At 35.6% G+C, this 23,428-nt stretch overlaps 1 protein-coding gene across 8 annotated transcripts in view; it reads right to left on the reverse strand.

The window, feature by feature from the left end:
- Nucleotides 1-23,428, reverse strand: part of NEK10 (NIMA related kinase 10) — a 102,512-nt gene that overhangs the window by 9,852 nt on the left and 69,232 nt on the right. For 7 of the 8 annotated variants that reach the window (XM_040548927.1, XM_040548929.1, XM_040548924.1 and 4 more), the window contains 7 exons: nucleotides 18,220-18,268; nucleotides 15,905-15,942; nucleotides 10,349-10,449; nucleotides 7,557-7,667; nucleotides 5,683-5,791; nucleotides 4,197-4,249; nucleotides 4,054-4,109 (listed from right to left, as the gene is read on the reverse strand). In XM_040548927.1, coding sequence (XP_040404861.1) covers nucleotides 4,054-4,109; nucleotides 4,197-4,249; nucleotides 5,683-5,791; nucleotides 7,557-7,667; nucleotides 10,349-10,449; nucleotides 15,905-15,942; nucleotides 18,220-18,268 — 517 coding nt within the window. The remainder of the gene's footprint in view (nucleotides 1-4,053; nucleotides 4,110-4,196; nucleotides 4,250-5,682; nucleotides 5,792-7,556; nucleotides 7,668-10,348; nucleotides 10,450-15,904; nucleotides 15,943-18,219; nucleotides 18,269-23,428) is intronic. The other variant, XM_040548925.1, reaches the window with a different exon arrangement.

A 23,428-nucleotide genomic window follows, 5' to 3' on the forward strand; every position in this document is an offset into this window, starting at 1 on the left:
CTCCCTTGACCTGTTGGCCATGCCTCTGTTGATGCAGCCCAGGATGCAGTTGGCCTTCTGGGCTGCAAGTGCACATTGCTGACACGTCAAGCTTTTTGTCCACCAGAACCCCCAGGTACTTCTCTGCAGGGCTGCTCTCAGTGAGTTCTTCTTCCAGTCTGTCCTCATGTCTGGGATTGCCCCGACCCTGCTGCAGCACCTTGCACTTAGACTTGTTGAACCTCATTAGGTTCACATAGACCCATTTCTCAAGATTGTCCACTTCCTTTTGGATGGCTTCCCTTCCTTCTGTTGCTTCAACTGCCCCACTCAGCTTGGTATCATCTGCAAACTTGCTGAGGGTGCACTCAATCCTATTGTCTGTATCATTGATAAAGATATTAAGCAGCACTGGTCCCAAGATAGACCCCTGCAGGACACCACTCATCACCAGCTTCCATATAAACACAGAGCCATTGACCGAAACTCTGGCTGTGGCCATCCAACCTATTCCTTATCCACTAACTAGTCCACCTTTCAAATTCATCTCTCCCCAATTTAGAGATCAAGATTTCATGTGGGACTGTGTCAAAGGCCTTACAGAAGTCCAGGTAGACGACTGTCAGTCAGATGGTCTTCCCTTGTTGACTGATGCAGTCACTCCATCATAGAAGGCCACCAGACTGGTCAGGCATGATTTGTCCTTGGTGAATCCATACTAGCCATCTCAGATCATCTCTTTGTCTTGCATGTGCCTTAACATTGCCTCGAGGAGGATCTGTTCCATGATCTTCCCAGGTACTGTGGTGAGGCTCATTGGTCTGTAGTTCTCTGTGTCTTCCTTTCCACCCTTTTTAAAAATTAGAGCAATGTTTCCCTTTTTTCAGTCACCAGGGACTTCATCTGACTGCTGGGACTTTTCGAATATGATGGAGAGAGGCTTGCCAACTACATCAGCCAGTTCCCTCAGGACCCTGGGATGCACGTCATCAGGCCCCATAGATTTGTACCTGTTCAGTTTCATCAGGTAGTCTCAAACCTGCTCTTCACTTACAGTGGGAGGGACTTTGTTCCCCCAAGCCCAGCCTTGAGGTTCAGGGACTCGACATTGTCAGCTCATGTAGAGTCTCTCACCCACCGCCACCCTCAGGTCCTTCTCCTCTGGGCTGCTCTCAATCCATTCTCCACCCAGCCTGTATTTGTGCTTGGGATTGCTCCAGCCCAGATGCAGAGCCTTGCACTTGGCCTTGTTGAACCTCATGAGGTTTGCACAGGCCCACCTCTCAAGCCTGTCCAGGTCCCTCTGGATGGCACCCCTTCCTTCCAGCATGTCAACCACACTGCACAGCCTGGTGTCAGCAAACTTGCTGAGGGTGCACTCAATCCCACCGTCCATGTCCATGTCGCTGACAAAGATGCAACTCCTTTGGAATTCATTTTTTTCACAATTCTATTAGAAGACCTAGAATTGTGTTATGGGCAGAAGGGAAGGTAATTTGCCTTTCTGCTAGAGACACTACCATTCTTTATGTCCGTTGTGAAAGTCCCAAACATGCTGCATACTGAGGTTTGTCCTTCTAGCTTGCTTAAACTGTTTGGAGAATTTAAGATGAACCCTAGCATGTCTGCTAGACAAATGAATCATACAGAATTCAAAAGCTATTGAAACTGCACTGCTTGACTACTTGGACAAAGTATGAGAAAAAAAAATGCTGAAAGCTGTAAATAGCACTGAGTGAAGCATATTCTAGAAAATATGGTAAGTCCTCTGGAAATAGAGACAGATGCTCCTGACAGTGAAAGCATGGTGTACCAATTTTCAGAAAGAGAGGGAAAGATATTAATTTATTTGGGAGTAAAACACTGTCTGGAAAAGAATTAACATAATAGTGACAGGGGAACCAAATGTAATTATGCATCATGACAAATAATTCAGCAGCATAGTGAAAAATCAAGAGTGTGTATTGCTCCTGGTGGCAGATCAACAATTAGGTGTGGCTGCTCTGCATTTGCCAGCTAAAGCTAGGGCATGCTAGAATGACACACATGCACTGGAGTAGGTCAAAGTCTAAAATAGCTGTTACATGCACACATTTACAATTGTAAATAAGAAGCAAAAACAAGCAAACAAAATCAAATTTAGACAACATACTTCTAAACTTCTAAGGAGATTTTACTTCATTCCTTTCTCCCACTCCAAAATCAATTTTGGCTTTGCTACAAGTCCCATGACCAAAGTACAAATCAGCACTGCCTGTGAATAACACATTATCAGCACTACTGGAGAAGTTGTATGACTCAAAGGAAACACAATGTGAAGAAAGATGCTGAGCATTCACTGGCCTTCCTCTCCAGCCTTTATGTATATGTGAAGATGTACTACTTGCTCTTTTCCCCTACAGGATAAACATGGCATAAGGAAAAAACATCCTATACTACACTGTCATCCCATGTGGCTATGAAGAATATTTTCTTGTCTCCTCTGAAACAAAATTTCCCAAAATGTACAAAAATATTTTAAGATTCTGAAGAACAACAAATCCGTAGGGAATTTCGGCACAGCAGGAAAAATAAGTAGTCCCGAATAAATGCTGTCACCAGAAAAAAAAACAATGTTAATTATTGCACTGCTGTTAGTCTTATGTGGCATTCCTGTGTTATACATTGTAAGTGCTAACATATTTTTCTGTAATCTTTAAATGTCCTTTACATTTTTATTAATAGATTTCTTATTTTCATAATAGTTTGTGCAAAATACTCATGCCCATATTCAAGATACATCTGCATCATTACAGTAAATTACAATAAGATGTTTTTTGCCAGTGCGTTAATTAAATGTCTATACACCACATTTATACATTTGCTAGATCTCAATGTTAAAAAGGACAGCCTTTTTCATATTGTTTTTCTAAGTTGCACAATATTTGATTTTTTACAGCTCCAAATATTGGGAGCATGTGATCAGGACAAAAATTCAAATACTAACATTTGTTAGACCTCATAGCTGCAAAAGTGATTTGTAAACATGATTCAATTTTACCCTGAAGGTTTAAAGAGCAAATTATTATTTTATTTTGGGAGTTCTGAATCATGATTTTTCAATACTTAACAGCTGGCAGCTGTAAGATATTTGTGAGCTGGAATTCCAATTTAGTGAGTGTTCTATAAAAATATTCAGACTAACATTTGAAACTTCTCAAGCTGTAGTCAGTAAATAGTTCCACACAGAAAAATTTGCAGAGATAACAGATAACTGAAAAACATTACTGAAGAACCAGGAAATACAAAATCTTAAAACCTCTTAATATCAGAATTTAGAGGATTTTTTTTTCTGGTTTGTTTGGCCGTTTTTTTGTTGCTGATTTTAGAAAACCTAACTCCCAGGTGGTCTCCCAGGCATTAAGATGCTGATTGTTGCAAAGACAAGGAAGACCTGGTAGAAGCAGTGAATTTTATTTTTTTTTTTCACTAAAGAGTGCCTGAGGTAATAAATACAGGCTAGCAGGTAAAGAGAATGAGAAACACTAAGCTTATGTTCTGGACTATATGGACATTTTTCATATACTCTCTTTCTTGTGTTCCTCCACAGGTTCTTGCAGCAAAGACTTACCATCTCTAGGACAAGGCATACACCCAGTTTCAAAAACCTTCACTTTTTTTTTTCATCCCCTGCACTTTTGTGCTAGCAACTACTTTTTCTGCTTTCTGAATTGTACTCAAACTTTTTACTGCATATGCTAGCTTCATCCTTTCAGCCCCATAAAACATACTTCTATTAAAATAAAACTTTCCTTCATCTCTGGTTTTATACAACTAAAAATTAAGGAGATTGCTGCCAAACTTCTACCACTCTATTGTCTGAGTGAAGGAAACAAATGTGGCCATGTGGCGAAAACAGCTTATATTAACTAAATGTACCATATCAATTTCTTCCAGTCCATGCATCCATGTATTATAATAACGATGCATTGCACTAACTTTCAACTGAAATTGCAATCATGCAAACAGGTAGATGATACATTTGCTTTTAGCACATCTTAACTTTTTCTTTTCAAATTGAACACTCAGACTCACCTGTTTGAAGAGAAATTGTAATAACCACTTTCCTCTAGAACCTCTTCAATTATGGTCTACAAATTAAAAGAAATTCATTTCAGTAAATTATCTTTATTAAAAGCAATAAAATACATTAATACCTATATATATATAAAGCTTACCTGCAACTGTTCATATGTCATCCCTTCTCCTATGTCAGAAGTGCCAACAATACCTTAAAATAAGAGGCAAATAATGTTATACTATTGAATCTGGGGTTTATGGTTCTTCATCATTTTTTTTCTTTAGTTTTTTTTAGCAGTTCTCTAATGACATGACAGATAATTGTTAAGTTAGGTTATCAGCATTTTATTCCACTGATCACAATGACCCCTTGGCAAAAGCAGGAGGGATCTTAAGGCATTCCGTGAACATTTGAGTCACAAGATGTTATCACATTATAAAATGTCATAACTGATGGAAAAATACTGATTTTTAAAAAATATTTAATGTAAAGAACATAGCAATGTAACTTTCTTATTCTTCCCCACTTGCAATTTATAGTAAAAAGGGTACACTTGCAGCAGCAAATTGTGAGGACAAAAGTATCATTTGCAGGTTAAGAGAATCAAAAATTACCAATACTGAACACCTAATCAATTTGCTTTTTTTCTTTAAGAACAAAATTAAGTTCATAAGTTAAGTGACTGTTAGGGATTTGTTTCTTATCCAAATGTCACATTCAACACCTAGTATTATTCTTTACTTTTACAATAATCTGTGGAATTTATATGCCAGTTTCAACACAAAGGCCAGCAAAACCAAGGTTTCTCACCCTTCTTTCTGGAACAACAGTTTTTAACCATACTATGTCCTCTAGTTTATGATTTGCAGCCATAATTTTTCCTGCGTTTAGAAGAATGAAAATGGCACAAATGACAAAATGCAAGTTGTGCATTTTCCTTAGGCTACTTCAATACTTTCTTAGCTGTATTACACAAAGAGGCAAATGACAGAACAAGTCTCTGAACTAGTAATTATGGTTCCCCACCTGGGATGCTGCCTGTGATAGTAGGTTTGACTGAAGATGGAGTTCATGACTTGTCTATGAGTAACGCTAGTGCAAATTATATTTGACTCTATTTATTTTCTAAAGTATATGTACACATTTTACACTATATAGGTGTAGTATTGCACGTACATTTCCCTCTTCAAGTTTCCAGGGTTTGATTCAGATAGGTAAATATATCATGCCAGGATTACTAGTTTAAACATGACAGAACAACAAAGGGTTCATAGTTTGTTTAAAAATCACGTGAAAAGACAGGCAAATCCTAAGCAGGACATTTTCAGTGACAAAAATTTCTGTTAATTTTCATGGTTGAACCATGTGTTATTTGTATCTTTGCTATTTCTTTATAATTTCAAAGTATGCTCTCTTAACTTAGTAGAATTTTCCACAATGGTAAACTACTTATCTTACCAAGAACTGAAAAACAAACTAACACACACACAGGGGAAAAAAAATGATCAGAAAATTCGTATAGTCAACAACTTTCCTGTCTCTAAAGATAGCTCTTAGATCAGAGCAGGAATTCTTCCTACTTCAGTACAATATCCTTTATTAGAAAAACATATGCCACTACCAATTTTTTGTTGTTTTGTTACCTTTTCTATCATCTGGAACTAATGTATTTGCAGCTGATGAGAGAAGTACCACATGACAATCTGCTGCAAAGATGTTGGGCTCAATCATTTCAGGAGAACCTTGGAGCAGCTGGGGGAGAAAAAAAAAAAGAAAAAAAGAGAGAAAAAAGCAAAGGACACCTGAAATCTCCGCGCTTCCCTTTTGCCAACACATCAGACTTCTGTAAAGCAGTCTACCCTTTCCTATGTAAATCTGAGACAGGCAGTCTGCCTCTTTCTGTATTTCCCAAACTATCAGAAGTCAAAGGAGATTTCAATACATTTTAGATTAATGAAAAAGTAGTGAACACAATTATCAATGTTCTACATTCTTCTCCCCCGAGTCACTTAGTGAACACTGCAATCTGTCAACCTGCAGTTTGTATAAAGCACTTTGTTACCTCCAAATTCAATTCATGTTACCCAGAATAGTTACAGTGGTGATTTTTGTAAAATTCTCAAAACATATTTGTTCTTACTGACTTAAAATATGTCCTATTTATTCACTGATGCTTATCGGTTCCCCATCCTTCTAACTGTACTTTTTGCTGCTTTCTATTTCCTTTGAGGTAGAAATTCCCAGAATTGCATTCAGCATTTCAAACATCTTCAATTTACTATCATTTACTTTTTAAATAGTGTTTTTCTTCCATTTTCTTCAGTCACAAATTCAATAGTTTTGAAGCTAACAATTTTACAGTTGAGAGCATTTATACATTCATAAATAAATAGGTTCCATTATTTCTGGGCAATTGAAAATTAGATTAATTTTCTAACAAATATTTCCTTTTTCTTATCACATTTTTGGGCACCCTTTCCTGGAAACATCCACTCTATACATTAATAGAAAACATTTCCTTATATTTAGTGTTATGACTGAAATATGGGAATTGTTTAATGTAAATCCCAGGTTGATTTACAGAATAGCAAATTTGCATAAAACTGATGGCTCAAAGAGGCATCTTTAACTATCTTTCAAATGCACAACAATGTAAACATTACATAGCCACTTTCCACGGAGCTTAGGCATCTCAGATAATTTAATACAAAAGTAGTGAGCAGATTTAGTAATTGGGGTGAGTCCATTCTGTAACAATTACTTGGAAGATTCCACAATTCAGTGCAAATAGGTGACAAGCAAATTAGGTTAGAAAGGGGTATTATGTCTCACATCTGAAGTGAATGTTAAGCAATTATCCTTGTCACCACATTTTATATACAGTAACATACCTAATAATTGCTTTGTCTTCAATTAAAAAATGAAATAGTTTCACAGTCTCTCACAGTACACAGAAGTCAATTTTCAGATCCTCTGCTGACTACAGTCTTCTCGGGATATTTTGAAGGACCATTTAGAAATTCTGATTTCATAGAATCATAGAATAGTTTGGGTTGGAATTTTAGTCACTAGCTCTTTCCTGTTTGGAAAGTGTCCAGCATGTCATTGGAAAACATACAGGCACGGTTCTTTAGCCATGCAATCATTGCAAATCTGCAGTATTTTTAAACTGAGGATTCTAAACTGTTGCTGATACTACACCATTATGGGACAAGGTATTCAATATTCAAGACACTCTGAACAGTTTATGTGCTTTCTGAAAGCTCATAGTTTGAGTAGGAAGACATTCCAAAACATGAATAATATTGGCAATCTAATAATAAATTATGAAGTGCTTATATAAATTAAGAGCTTATATTATTTTATCATTTTTGCCACAGAAAATGTTACATTTTCCTTCCTCTTTGCTTTCTGAGCTCTAATGAGATGAATTTTGTTTTTGCTGGCCCTCTTCATTTACAATATATTTTGTAACGATCAGAGACAAACTTGAAAGACGGTAATTGACGTACTGCACCTTTTTCATTTCTGATTTCAGATTACAAGGATTGCTCTGCTGACTGAAGAGGGACTTCTTGAATCTTTCAATGACTCTCCTTTTCAAGTTGCACTGCAAAGCTGGAGGAAGCTATGCAACACAGAGAAACAAATGTTTTCACCACTCAATTACAGCTCCCATAAAGATCACCTAATCAGCAGTACCATTACTGAAAAAAGTGGCTACACTGCAAAAAGAAACATTAATGTTTAATAGCATGGTGACAGACAACAGTACAAAACCTGATTTAATGACATATTATAGTAATCTTTCTTAGTTTGCCCATTCTGTTAGGCTTGGCAGATCATACAAGTCCCTCTAACCTTGAAAGATCATTATATTAAGCCTAGTATGATTAATACTAGATTTGCCTCCCTGATTATAAAATCATTTTAAAACGGTTTTATGAGTAAATGTAAAGCTTTGGCTGTTGGTCGCAGCAGTCATATTGACAGTCACATCTGTCACCAATCCATTTGATGACCACTCTTTGGTATGTACCACCCTTTGGAAACCATCTCCTACACTGTTTCTGTATAGTTTATTATACCCACAGACAGTGTTTGTGAAAATTATTTTCTATTATTTAGTATACACTTTATAATCACATCAATAATGTAAATTCACAAAGAGCCACTCCACTGAATTCAGTAAGGTTTTTGACTATGCAAGGAAGCTTTCACCATTGATTCACATTCAAAGCACTATCACAGTATACTTTTTAAAGATTTTGTTCCCTTTGAAACAAACTACTGTTCTAAGATGGCTATCAATCTGGAACAGCTATATTGGCCTCACAGGAGTCACTCCTGGTTTGCCCTAGCAAACTAAGGGTCAAGGTTAAATCGTAAGCATTAAAGGACTTCATTAGATAGCTGGCTGCATACAGCTTTCTGTTACAGATAGATGCTACTGTGTTTTTGTGCAGATGAGACCTTATACATATGCTTTAAGTCAGATGTTGAACATTCATTGGCCTATATATGAGGAAAAAATGATGCCTTAGGAAAGGTCTGCAAGACACTCCGTAAACTACGTGCCACTGCAATGAACTATGTGCAGTTAATGTACCATCGACATACTGGGATATTCTGAAGCAACAGTGATAAAGGACAAATCCACTGCATGAGAAACTCAGAGTTGCCTCAGGCACTACTGTCCAATTTTAACTTCCGTTTTAATGAAATCAGATGTCAGATCAGTTTTCTTAAAAATGGCCATAATGCTTTTTTAAAAGCTTCCTCTTACATTATTTTCCAACAAATCAGTCCAACTCTTGTTCCCATGGAAACTGGATTGGGAAAGCTGCTTTGACTGCCAAGACCTAACAGTAAAGAACTCTCCCTTGTAAAGTTCAGTTTCAAATTGTCAGTTGAAATATGTAAGAGAGTTGTAGGAAACAATTATGTATTATTAAATATATATATATATTCTACCGTAGATTTGCAAGAATATAAACAAGTACAAGAGAAGCATGTTGCACAGTGACCAAGTACAGGTGTGGACCCTGGTTTCTCTACCTTCTCATTCTGAGATCAACTGATACTGAAAGCATCAAAGTTGTTCAATGGCCAATTTCAAGCAAGTCTTTACGTTGTTGTTAGCTCTCACTTATGAGAACCAGCACTAACTAGTAGGCCACTTGAGAAACACTTCTTCACCACAGAGGGTAGGTTCACTAATAAGCATCTTGGACACACTTATAATGTAGCACAGAAAGACTAAACTGCCTCAATTCTGTTATCAAGCAAAGGGCTTACTATTCCAATAAGCTATGCCAACTCCGGTTATTTTAAATAACCATTTTTTCTTTGTTCATGACAATTGATTTCCTGTATTACCTGCTTCAAGAAGTTTGACAGTCCCAAAACAATAACAAAAACACTTGACATATAAAATACACCTAATTTTAGTTATGTTATTATGTTTTAAACAAAATCATATAAATTTGGCTCAGCAATCTGAAATCCCCTGATGTGATATATGTGACTTCCTAAACATAAACCTTTCATTTTAAACAGCAAAATGATGTGGGTTTTTTTGTTTGTTTGTTTTTTTAATAAAAACAACTTTTGCAAATAACTAGTCATCTTTCTGGAGTACAAAAAGTCTACTGTCATATTTCTAGTTGAGAGTTCAGTGCATATGTATAACCACCTCCATTTTTGTTTTGGAATCAGCATGAAATATCTTGAACCCTCTTTCACCATGCAACATTCAAAATTAATTTTAAAATAATTCTGAAGTTTGAAAAAAAAACACTGTATTGATTTTTCAAAACATTTAAATTACAATATTCAGGATAAGAACTATTGCACTAGAAATCCTAAGAAATTATTACTAGGTTACTCATAGTAGAAATTATTACTTTAAATATTAATTAAAATTAATTAATAAAATTAATTAAAATATTAATATAGAGAAAAGCATTTTATGTACTCTTCACATCAGTATACAGTAGTGACCTAAAATATTCATATTGCTAACATGACAGAATGTTATAAAAATAAATTACTGTACAATCTATTTTTCTGAGGTGAACCAATGATTTTTTTTATGACTCAATTATTGCCATCCTCCACATACTAATATTCGAGGTTAGTCTTTATTTAAATGATATATTTTTAAAACATCCTGCCATCTGCAAAAATGTCAAGTTCTGTTGTTTTTAAAGAACAGCAACTAAATTAGCAGTACTTTGCAGTATCATCTTTTTGACAACCGCAAATAACTAAAATGGATAGAATGTCAGAAGCAACGGTAATGCATACTTGAGTGATGAAGATAATTTTGTGGAGCTGAATAAGAATCTGCTGAACAGGGTCACTGATCTGACGCACCTTCCTTTGTGAGACAGCAATTCCTGTCGATGCTGTAGATGACAACACTAAAATCAGGACAGCTCATTTTGTTGCCTTTATATATTAATCGTGTGCACTGCTTAAAATCCGTAGATGTAAATATTCAGTTTTCATTATGCATGACTTGATTTTCCAATAGTGTTGGGAACAACATAAAAAAGGGGGGGGAGGAGGCCAGGCTAATCTAAAAATTTTTAAGTTTATATAATGGAATTAATAATGGGCTTCCAAAGAAAAAACCTCTCTCAATTCACTTACACTAAGTTACTCGGAGATGAAACATTAATATACCTCATTAAACAAATATTTTTCTACATTTATTCATAAAGACACAATAAATAGAATTTTCTTACTTGAACTGAAAAAAATTGTTCCATGTACTAAATCACATTTTTATTTATTTAAGTATTTTGATGTTTTAAAGTTAATTCGCTTTTTACCCTACAAATTCCAATAAGAACGTTTTATGTGCACAATTTGGAGGAAAACAAATATTAAAATATATTTTCATGTTGCCTTATAGTGGTGTGTGTTGCTTTTATCACAGCTACTACTCATTTCCAACATCTAGTAAGATCATGTTTTGAGAGAAAAATCAAAAAAAAAATTGCAAGAAGCTATAAATTTTCTGTGTCTTCTCTATTTTACATTGGAAAATTAGTGGTTTCTGTTCTTTGTTAGAAGTTCCTCCCCAACAGAGATCACCCTATCTAAAGGGAGGAATTTATTGATGGAGTCTGTGGAAGGGAACTCTTATAAGCATTCTCCATGATCAAGATGTCATCATCATGAAGCACATAACTGGAATGTCTCATGGTTAGAATAAAAGATCATCAATACCAAGCAAAGATTAAAGCTTTAAAAATTCCTCCCCACACAAAAGAAAGAATACAGACAATTGCTCCGTATTACAGACTACATACTGCTTTCACTTGTAAATTCCATAAAAGGAGCAGTGTAAACTTGTACATATAAAGGAAAATTGTGTTTTTAAAACTTTCAAGTGCAAAACGAGTTAGACATTGATAGAAAAATGCATAGGGTTAGGCAAACAGCAAAATGGGGTCGAGCAAATCAGAAAATATTAATACAGATTCAATTTTCACGTATATACACATTTAATTACGAGTTTGCACATTACATATACACTATGTATAACTAAAATTTCATGCTCTGACACGGGATATAAAGTTGGCCCATTTGAAGACAGAGGAAAATTCCTGTCAAATTTAGAATTTCAATATTTTATCATGTTTGGAAGGTATTCTGTCTCTCAATATATCACCAGACATTATAATTTTTCTAGGCATTACCATTACCAGTTATTACCAGACCTATCAGAAGAGAAAATACTCATTGCCTAATTAATAAGAAGAGATCAGGAAAGTGGAGAAACTTCTTTGAGAAAAGATTGCTAAAAAAAGTTGTTTCTAATTTTTCTTCTGAAACAGATATTCCAAAAGCTGTACTTTTTTTTCCTCACATTTTATTTGAACATTTCCTTTAGCTATTACTTAACATCACACACAATAGGTATAAATACACTAATTCACAAACAGTGCACACATAGGCTTATATCTAATTGCTTAACTATTTAATTATATATCCAAATGTGATCTTTTCTAAAAAAAGCATCCATTTTGTAGTATAAACTCTAAAGTAAAGAACAGAGTTAGTTTTGAATTCAAAGGAAAAATATGACTTTAGAATTAAGTATACTGCAGTACTTCAAATTGGTTTCCTCAAATCACTTTTATTGGATTATTGTTGATTTTATTTAGATAAGTGTAAATTAATTATCATGACAAGAAGGAAAAAAGATTAATTTTCTTTTCTCATTTCATGAAAATAGTAAGTAGGTATAAACCTTTCTCTTCCTCTAAAGCAAGACTACTGGTCTCTGTCAAGCAAATCTGTGTACATAATGCATACTTTTCATTCACAAAAGCACTGCAAAATAAGTTATGCATGAAAAGTTATGCTTTTCTTTCAACAAAATAAATTTCATGCCCCAGTAATTTTAACCTCTTAATTTACTGCTCTTTGTTAAAATCAGATAAAAAAATATATCAATAATGAGAAAATATTTAGTTCTTGGGAGCAAAAATTGAAAAGTAAAGTTGGAAGTGAAAGTTTATTTGGGACTTGTTACAAACTGCCGTTAAATCCAGTATGAACTTTGTTATCCAGAATTTGGTACAGATACTCTTGTCTGTTGTAGATACACTTTTTTTCTTGTGTAGCTTCTGGTGAATAAAAGACTGTGTGCTCTTTTTCTGAAGCAAAACTGCCCTATGTTACTACAAAGTAAGGTCTAATATCCACGTGATTTGTTTCCTGACACATACAATGAGATATTTGATAAATACTAGCCATAGGCATCTTGATAAAAATCAAAACCAAATTCACTTGACCGCCTAAAAAAAGTGAGCATTATTTAACATTTACAAAGCACAGTCAATTAACTCGGTGCTGATTTGTGGAAGTTACACCTAGAAGATACACTATATTTTGTTAGTTAAAGAGCATTGTGAATTTACTTGGTGAACGAAAAAGGCATAATAATTGATGCATGTTGTATGGAAGAATATTCATTCCAGTGATATGAACCAGCAGAAGAATACTGCTGATCAAGCTTTAGATCATTTAATAGAATTAGGACATACAAATAGATACTATCTGTAATTCAAAATGAAGACTTACAAAATATCAGATTTTAAATGTAACAATTAAAATAAACTGAACACCTTGGTTGTTATTTATTTAGTGCTCCCCTCTATCATGCTTCACATGCTGAGAAAAAGTATGGAGCCAAAACCAAAACAGGTTCTTTAATTTTTATGTGGTAAATCAATCGTTAATTATAATTTTGATATTGTATATTTGTCATAGACACTACCATTTCTAGAGGTTAAGCAAAAGCTTATCAGTAGATTGCCACTCTAAAACATTTACTGTTTTACTAAAGAGCTCTAGTTAATAAAACTATCTTTCCAAGTTGAGTATTAGTCTTGGAAATTAAGGAAAAAGCTTAGGTCCATGTATTGAACAGCCAGCGCTCAGTTATCAATAAACTATGTTGCAGAGGCTAATTTAAATCCAAATTCTAAAAATTTCTCATGCAGAAACACCCTGAAGATCACAGTCTTATGTACACATTTATATCCACCTAAACTTTTTTTTTTTTTAAGCGATCTAGTAACAAGAATGAAAATTCCACTGAAAGGGCAAGGAATTACAAATAGTAAAATTACTTAGCCCACAACTGAATTATTATTATTTTTTCCTGTTGAATTTCTGTGCTGACCCCTTTAACAAAAGAAAAAAGAGAGACATTCACAGACTGAAGTGCGTAGGGACTAACCAGATCCGAGCTGCAACCTAGCAGAAACTAAAGAAATATAGAAAATGTCATTCTCTATGACAGGACATATTTCTGGTAGGATTGGGAAGATAATGACATCATTGCTACTGTCAGATTTTTTTTGGCAATTCCTTTTGGCAGATAGGTTGAGAGAGGGATTCAGTTTAACATTTTTTCCCAAAGACTCCTCTTAATAATCAATGAGAAAAAGAGAGCTTTTCCCTTGAGCTACTTAAGGAAGAATTTACCTTGGTCTTTCTGCTCAAGATGACAGTGGAAGCCATGCTATAATGATCTAAAACAAGATGTGCCACGAGAAGAACAATTTCTATTTAGCTCTATTCATCTCATCGTCACCTCTCCACCAACCGTTTCAACACTGATAGATCAAATCCTAAAACGAATAGCATGGTCTTGCCATTACAACCTAGGAATCTTCAGTTTTTATTAGGACAGTGATTAAAACTTTATTTCCTCAACATACTACCTTTCTGACTGGTCCCTGTCCTGGGGTATTTGACTTCTTTGTTGTTAATGACTTTTATTAAAAAAACAAAAGCAAATCAGTCTCCTTTCTTTTGCATCTCTTAGATGGTGTTTATTCTATTTTTTTCCTGAAGAAAAATATGCTTAGAATGATAAACAGAAAAGACTGAGCAGGACCTAACATTGATTTCTCTGTTATTCAGGGTATAGTGCTTTGTCTCTTTTCTAGTACGTCAACAACAATACGACTTCCCAGTCTAGGTGGACCAATTTCGATACTTAAAACACATATAATGTCTATGTGTTTCAAAGACAGCTAGAGACCCCAGTTCAGCTAGGAACTTCAGGAGTTCCCATAAAATCCATTTACTCCAGACAACTCTACTGTTGTTGTTTTGTTGTTGTTTTCAAATAAATAGGAATAACATTATTTGAGCAATGAAAGGTTGTGTGTGAATAGGTCAATGAAGACGTGATCAAAACTTTTAGGAGCATAACAACAGCAAACCTTCAAGTACCTTGGAGGACCCCTATAAATCAATAAATTTTCTTCAAACCATTTAACATAACAGTAGATTTTATTTTAAATATGTCTACTTCCAGAAGAAAAGGCACCATCAAGTGCCCTTTTCTTCTCAGGGTTAGACCTTACACAAATTACATTGTTTTTCTCAAGAATAAAACATTACTGACAAAAGATATCAAAATTGCTTAAATTACCCACAGGACCAAAATTATTTGCAAAGGCTAATGTGTTTGTCTGCAGATCACTATAGCTCTGATGCATTATGGCTGGATAGTTCGTTTAAAGTGTGTGTTGCTATTATAATGGCACTCATTAGTAAATAGCCCTGAAAATTTCTGAAAAATTGAGGAAAAAAAATTATTTGTACTGCATAATTAAAATTTCTAATGCAGCTTTTATATCAAAAAGCTGTGAAATAAGTTAGTATACACACATAGTCGTGTTTTTTTGATGATCAATATTCCAACTACTCAAAATATTTTTCTTTCAACTATTATTTAATTCAGACAATATTAAGTATTCTGAAGTCACAGCTTAGCAGCTTACAATATCTGAAGCTTCTCAGTAGGAGAGAAAAGTATCACCAATGCAAAACTTGTTTCATTAGTGATGTATAAATGCTTCATAATTTACAAGGGCTCTAAAAAATACTCCTTTTATAGGAGTAATTCCCATTGCATTCAGTAGAAGCAGAGCTAAGATAATGAACATTAAAATGAGGTCATACTGATTTACTATTGGAATTTATATTTTTTAAAAATTCCATGATTTATCAGACAACATATTTGTATCTGGAATACAATTCTCTGTTTTTCTATAATTTTAAAATACACTTATTAGATAATACCATGATTTTTCACATTGCAAAGAACTGCAACTGGAAGGCTATGAAACTGCCACCGGTGAATTATCTTAATGCGGGCCTTGCACATGAGTAAAGGCACTCACAAGGTCAGGTCAAAAGGCAGTAAAGATGAAGAAATAAAAGAGGCAACATTGTATATGTTAGAGAAAAATACGGTTTAAAAACTTGGAAACTATTAAGTTTAATTTCAGTTAAACTTTGATTTTGTCACAGGCACAAAGTTACCTGGTCGCAGTCTTGATCCCAGGCCTTCAATATAATCTCTATTATTAAAGCAAAACAAAATAAAATGAATCAAAACAAAATAAAATAGAGTAGTTTTAGCTATGTTTGGCATCAGACACTGTAGAGAAAATATTAGAATTCCCTGACTCCTTCTCACATTTCCTCTAAACAAAGTCTGTCCCAATTCACTAGTTTATGACTGTGTGTTTATAAGTCTGGTTTACTCTACATGTCCAAAGTGGTAAACATAAAAAATAAAAGAATATTATTAGATCATTGGTAGAACAATATCTCAATGCCAGAAATATAATCCCATATGTTTCAGTGCTAGCTATACTTAATACAAACTCTGTCCCAGCCTGAAGATTTCATTAGCAGAGATAAGCAACAACAAATGGATACAGACAAATGGTGAACTGAAAGAACAAATATGATGTCCTGAGGGACAGTAGCCTCAACAACCCTATCCTGGTAATAATTTTTACTTACTTTTTAAGCAGTAAATAAAATGAGAGTTTCAATGAGAAGTTATGAAGAAGGATAAGAAGATAGTTTTGCTAATGTTTATGTGAGGGGCAGAGAGGGATTAAAAACAAAGGTGCTTGCTTCAGCATTCAACCATTAGGAGTCTGCCATTACTGACTTCAGCAGGGGCTAAAGCTGGAAAGCTAGTGAGCAATAAGTGACAGACAGGATGGTGATATGCTGAGAAGAACTTTGAAAGCCATAATAAAGGACTGTTTCTGAAGTGACAGACAATGCACTGGTGAAAGCGTACACAAAGACGACAGCCAGGTTGAAGGTAAGGCTATAGAAATGTTCCGTGCAGCAGTGTTCTGAATGGGCATTTGAGTGACTAGAAAGCATGCATCAAAACCAGTGATGTTGCTTGCATGACAGTGCTATGAACTCAAGCAGGCGATTTAACAGAGTAATCAATAGGAATGGTTATATCTTAGAGATGACAGGCAGAACAGTTAGATATATTCTGAATGCAAGAACTTTGAGAGATGTGCAAGTTAAAGCAGGTGCTCAGATCCCAAGGTATTGGACAGGATGGGCAGAAGTAGAGGTATGGACAATTACAAGTTTCCTTGTAGTTATATAGAACTCAACTATATGGCTGCATGGCCATGAAGAGATCTCACAGAGATGAGCAAAAATTTAGTATAGACTGAAGGAAAAACATCTGATGTACTATCTTGCTAATCATACTAAGTTCATGATTTGCAGCATGATTTTGTAGGTAGATGAATAAGTACATGAAAAGACAAGACGCAGAAGAAAAAAAGATGTGATTATGTGATAAAGCCACATGCAACCTTCTTGAAATAATAGTTTCAACCTAAGAACAGTTTCAAAAGATAGGAGAATTAGAAAAGGAGGGAGTCAGAAAAACATGATTTCAAGAAGATGAAGATAGTGCCAATGATAAATTGCAGGTCAAGGAAATTGAGGGACTGTGATTTGGAAGATGTCACTAAAACAGCTTAGTAAGAGCTGTTTCAGTAATACTCTTTAAATAAAAGCTGAATCAAACAGGGACTAATGAAATGGGAGAGGAATCAATGCCACTATTATAAATGCTTACCTAATTAAGTTAAAGGTAAGGGGAAAAAATCAGAAGGTAGATGAAGACAAGTCATTTTTGGCTTTTTTCACATGTGAAAGAAAAGCAGGAATGAAGCTATAAAGAACAGTCTATGAATAGAAGCAGTGTCAAAGATATTAGAAAAAATAATGTTTGGTCAAGAATGCATTTGAGGCATTTCTTAATTAATTACAGAAAAAAATGAAAGACTTTTAGAAGAAGAATAGGGGAAAACATGCTATATTTTTTGGTTTGTTTCATTTATGTTTTGGAAACAATGAGCAGCACTCCAGAATTCCAGAAATAGATATCTAAGTTTATACAGAAGGTCTAGAAGAGTTCAAAGGGTCATGATATTACTCTACACCATCAAACATGCAAGCACCTTTTTCTGTGGAAAAATAGCTGCTTAAAAATGCACAACCAGAATTTGTCTAACCAACTTATGTCAGTTTAAGCTGATGCAGCAAGGTTCACTTTTAAATTTATCAGTTTACTGCTAGTCCTTAAATTATTCACATAAAGCTTCTGTGTGCACACATCCTCAAATAATATCTTCAGGAAGACTGATTGTCATTGTCTGAGACAAAATGAAGTTGTAATGGTAAGGAAATGTTTCATGGAGGTAAATCGTGCAGGTGTTCTGTTGTGAAATGACTGACTAATAAGGATCATAACGATGGTCAATTATATAATCTATATTAAAATCATAAATTATACCTACCTAATCTGGGGTTGTCTTTCCGAAGCACTGAGACTTCGTTTAATTATACCTGAAAAAAATGCATAAATATTATCTCTGCATTAAAATAAATATATATACATATACATAATAATACTTTCTATTTCCCTGATATGGTGTCAAAATAGCTTTTAAACAGAAATGGTAAATAAACTCTAAATCCACATTTGAATATGGAGTTGCTGTTTGATATGTCAAAAATGCACTTGCAATTTAGTCTCAGCCCTGCACAGCATTTTATTAAATAGTTTCAGAATTTCACAGAAACATATAACATGCTGACTGTATGCCCACAGAAGATGTATCTGGATTAGCATTAAATAACTACCTCCGTTACTGCTACCACTGTAGCCACAACATCTCTAGTCTGGATAAGAAGCTAGAATATTTACACACTTTCTCAGAGGACCTTTGACAGGTTGTCTAAACCCTGTTCTACCAAAGTTTTATTGGCACCATTCTATTAGCTAACTTTGCAATCTATTACATATCTAATACCTTACCTCTTTAATAATCCTACTGATTTTAAGACCTTGAAGACAGGTATATGACCAGTAATTGGTCAAACATCCAATCAGCAATAAAACTGAAACCAAACTTTTATCATGTATTGCCTAGTGCCAAAAAAAATATGAATCGGAAGGAGTAATATTTGATGCTATTTATTTTTTATGTACTTGGAAAACATTGTCTTAATACAAGCATTTGTCTTAAGCAGACATCTTAAGCACTAGTCTTAAAACATTCCTACAAAACCATTCCTTTCATGCTGATTTTGACATGAGACCGCTCTCTCCTATGCATGCTTTTTGAAAGGAAAGGAATAAACATATGCCTAAATCAGAAGATATTTCATCTAACTGTAGATATTTCATCTAACTAGTAAAATAAGGAAATTCATTTTTCCCATACAATCATTGATTTTTGATACAAAACCCCATATCCTTGCATACATAAGATTATTTTCCACACTAGTAACATCACAAACATTATCATAGAACAAGAACAGAAGCACCTAGTCACTCAAATACTAGCTAATAAAATAAAGATTACATAATCTTACAGTAGCTTTCCTGCTGTTGGTATTACTACTGTAGTTATATTAGTTCTGGAGCAACAGCAGAGGACTTTCAGAGAGCAAACACATTTCTGAGAATCTTGAATTTTTTCCTTGTTTTCAAACATACTTTCAGTTGTGCTCTGAAATACAGTGCCTCTATTTTTCCTACTTTTCTCAGATCCTCTGACGTGAATTAAAAAAAAAAACAACTTGGAGGAGGCTGGCATCTGTCACACACAATTCAGTTTAAACTCCCCCCGAATTATGTATCTTTTATTTTGGCCAAACCTGTCTGCTTAAAAGGAAGACACACAGATAGATAGACAGAAAGAAAGAAAAAAAAATGAAACTATTTTATTTCTTGCTAATGTTCTGTTTAGCAAAACAGACTTTGAAACTCTGTAGTAGTTAGCCCAAAAGTAGGTTTTGTAAGAGCAGTTGATGCAAACAAACCAGTCCCTTAAAGATGCAAAGATATTTCAATTGATTTTTAAAAACAGATAGGAAAATGCAGTGTCCACTGCCTAGTGAGCAAGCAAGGCCTTTTGAAAAGAAAAGTTATGATTGCACCTATTCATGGAATAGATATTTTACCTGTGTATGCTGGAGACACAATAATAAATAGACAAAAGTAGAAGCTCTGACCAAACCTGAACCATGTTGCTTGGCATAAGGATTTTGAGTTACAGGCTCAGGCGCTCTGCTATAAAGCCAGAATACAATATATTTATGTAATATTTATGGGAGAAAATCTGTAACAGAAGACACCTGGCTAGAAAACTAAGACTGAACACAGCTGTTTCCTGGAATTTTAAAAACAGCTCCCCTTTACAATAATTTATATGCTAAATTGGATCTGAAATACTACACCCTTTGGCTGTTTCAAAGAAACAGTCTCTCTATCAGTAAAGAGCTCATATCCAAAAGTTCTTGATCAGTTAGATGACTCACCACATTTGACTTGCAAATCTGACAGCTTATGAGTGTATTTGCAAGTGCATGATATTTCACACCACAGAGTCTGTCTCACCACTCACTGTACGTGGCAGAGATATAATATTTACTGATTCATATGCTAAAATTAGGAAAATACTTATTAATGTTAAAGTGAAAAGAAATTAAAAAAAAAACAAACAGAAATCTTGTTGCAGAACATCACTAAACAACAGCCAACACCCTTCAGCCACATTTTTATAGCTTGTTATTATGTTAGAAACCCACTGAGCAACTACAATGGGGAGAGTCTCTATATTAGATACTATGAAAATGCATCCGAATAATTTCTTCAACAAGGAGACTCAGACATCTAAAAACCATTATAATGCATATTCATGTGTGTATACCTGCACCCATCAAACACTAATGACTCTAGTAATAGTCTTTTTTGTAAGAGTTACTTTAAGCACTCTAAGCCAGACAGGGAGTAAGAAACTACACAGATGTTTAGGAAAGTTAACTGGCAGAAGTCATGAAGCACATAGTAGATCCTGATGTTCAGCCCAGGGTTTTAGCTGGATAATATTTCCTTTTACCATTGTTACTGCTCTACTATGAATGGTAAGAGCAAGGTAATGTATGTTGTGCTCAAATGTCTTGCAAGAGGGAATTTCTTAAGTTCAAGATGATCTCATGGAAAATGAAACATAAATGCTCTGTCTTTCCTGTTTTGTGCCCACCTTTGTTGGAATGTGAAAGATGTACAAAATTCAAAGATTTTGATTAGCATAAGGCTCCCTATTCTGAATAGCTCTATGAAGATTCCTTGGTGATTTTTAAAAATAAATCGAGTGAGATATCAAGATTTTTTCTCACTGCTACTCTAGCCTTTAATAGCTGATGTAATTAAAGTAACTTCTAAGAGTTTAACATCATAGCATTCATTGGTATCAGTGCAAATCATACGGACACATTCTAATACACAGTTTAGTGTTCTTCTGTTGCAGGCATCTAACCACATGATTTCAAGAAAACAGCTTACAACGTAATACAAGTTCAGAAAAACCTAGAAGGATAGAAAGTTTCGCTTTAGCTTTCACTTCACAGGTATCTATAAATAAATAAAACTCTGAAAACTCAAGTTTAGTCAAGGTGATACCAAAACTGAATCAAGATTTCACATTAACAGACAACTTCAGTCTATCTCCCTGAATGAAATGGAAGTAAAGAAAGTGGCTTTTTTTTTTTTTTTTGAATGACAGCTTAATAATCTTGTCAGGATAAATTACCTGTCAAATTACCTTTATTTATATGAAATATGCCTAGTAAACTGCCCTTTAAATCACTGTACACTGGCATGGATATCCTTAGCAACATTAATCTGGTTTGCAGATCAAACAGCATAAGTTTACTAGCAGTGACTACATGTACACAAACAGAAGTTGCTATAAACATACTTTAAGCTTATCTCAAGCACCATACAGGAAAAACAGGTCTTGGCAGATTTTAATCTAGTTGATGTCTTAAAAAATCACAGACATTAGATTAAGGTCTCAAGAGAAATCTGAACCCTGGACAAAGGCAAATTGGGAAAAACAAGCCTACAAAACACTAAGATCTCTGAAGCTCTCCACAGACAGCTCATTGTGCAAATTCTGAGTTTCTTAATGCTATAATCATTTTTAACTGAATTCTTGAAGCTTTCTCGATACAACCTAAAGAACCATGTACAGCAGATGCAAGAGTATCTTAGGCTGAGTCTTAGGGGTAATGTCTTGAAGAAGCAGTATCTTCTAAAATCATCAAATCCACCACCAACTACAACCACTCTGAATAATAATAAAGATCTCTGTGATCATGGAACTTGCAAGACACAAGGTAGCTGCCTGCAAATTTTGCCCAAAGCCCAAATTTTGAATGAAACTACTAGCTCCAGACAGCAGGTGCCATTACCAAATGGGTATTTCCTAGTATGTTTGCTGTTGCTCTCAAAAAAACAGATAAATCTGGAGCTAACTGATGACCCTGACTCTGAGTCCCATTATTTGCTATGTACAACATGCTGTAGTGGGTTTACGTGGCAAGGTTTTGGTAGCAGGGGGCCATAGGGGTGGCTTCTGTGAGAAGAATCGAGAAGCTGCCCCATGTTAGATAAAGGCCCTGCTGCTGGCCAGAGCCGAGCCAATAAGCAATGTTGTTTTTACCTCTGTGAGAACATATTTAAGAAACGGAAAAAAGAACTGCTGTTACACAGCAGCTGGGAGAGAGAAAGGAGTGAGAAACAGCCCTGCAGGCACCGAGGTCAGTGAAGAAGGAGGGGGAGAGGTGCTCCAGGCGCCGGAGCAGAAGTCCCCTGCGGCCTGTGGTGAGGACCATGGTGAAGCAGGCTGTCCCCCTGCAGCCCATGGAGTACCATGGTGGAACAGGGTTCCACCCTGCAGCCTGTGGAGGAGACCACGGTGGAGCAGGTGGACCTGCACCGATGGAGGCTGTGGCCTGTGGAAGACCCCTGCCGGAGCAGATTCCGGGCCGGACCTGTAGCCCGTGGAGAGGAGCCCACGCAGGAACAGGTGACCTGGCAGGAGCTGCTGCCCGTGGGGGACCCAGGTTGGAGCAGTTTACTCCTGACGGATGGACCCCGTGTTACTGACCCATATCTGGAGCAGTTCTTGAAGAGCTGCTGCCTGCGGGAAGCCCACGCAGGATCAGTTTGGGAAGGACGGCATCCCATGGGAGGGACCCCACGTGGAGCAGAGGAAGAGAGTGACTGAGAAGGAGCGGCGGAGACGAAGTGTTAGGGACTGACTGCAGCCCCCATTCCCCTGTTCCCCTGCACTGCTCAGGGGGAGGAGGTGGAAGAGGGCAAATGGGGGAAAGGCATTTTTGGTTTCTTTGCTTTATTTCTCACTTCTCTAGCTTGTTAGTAATAGGCAATAAATCTTCTTATCTCCCTACTCTGAGTCTGTTTTGCCCGTCATGTTAATTGTTGAGCGATCTCCCCCTTTACCTCAAACCTTGAGCCCTTTGTGTCGTATTTTCTCCCCCTTCCCTTTGAGGAGGGGGAGTGAGAGAGTGGCCATGGTGGAACTTGGCTGCCCACCCAAGTAAAAGCACCACACGTGTGGAGTTCATTTATTGAAAGTATCCTAGTTTTATAAGTTCCCAGTTATTGCACTTCATACTTTTGACTGCTTT

This window comes from Cygnus olor, chromosome 2 (genome assembly GCF_009769625.2).
Source record: "Cygnus olor isolate bCygOlo1 chromosome 2, bCygOlo1.pri.v2, whole genome shotgun sequence".
NCBI classification, from domain to species: Eukaryota; Metazoa; Chordata; class Aves; order Anseriformes; family Anatidae; genus Cygnus; species Cygnus olor.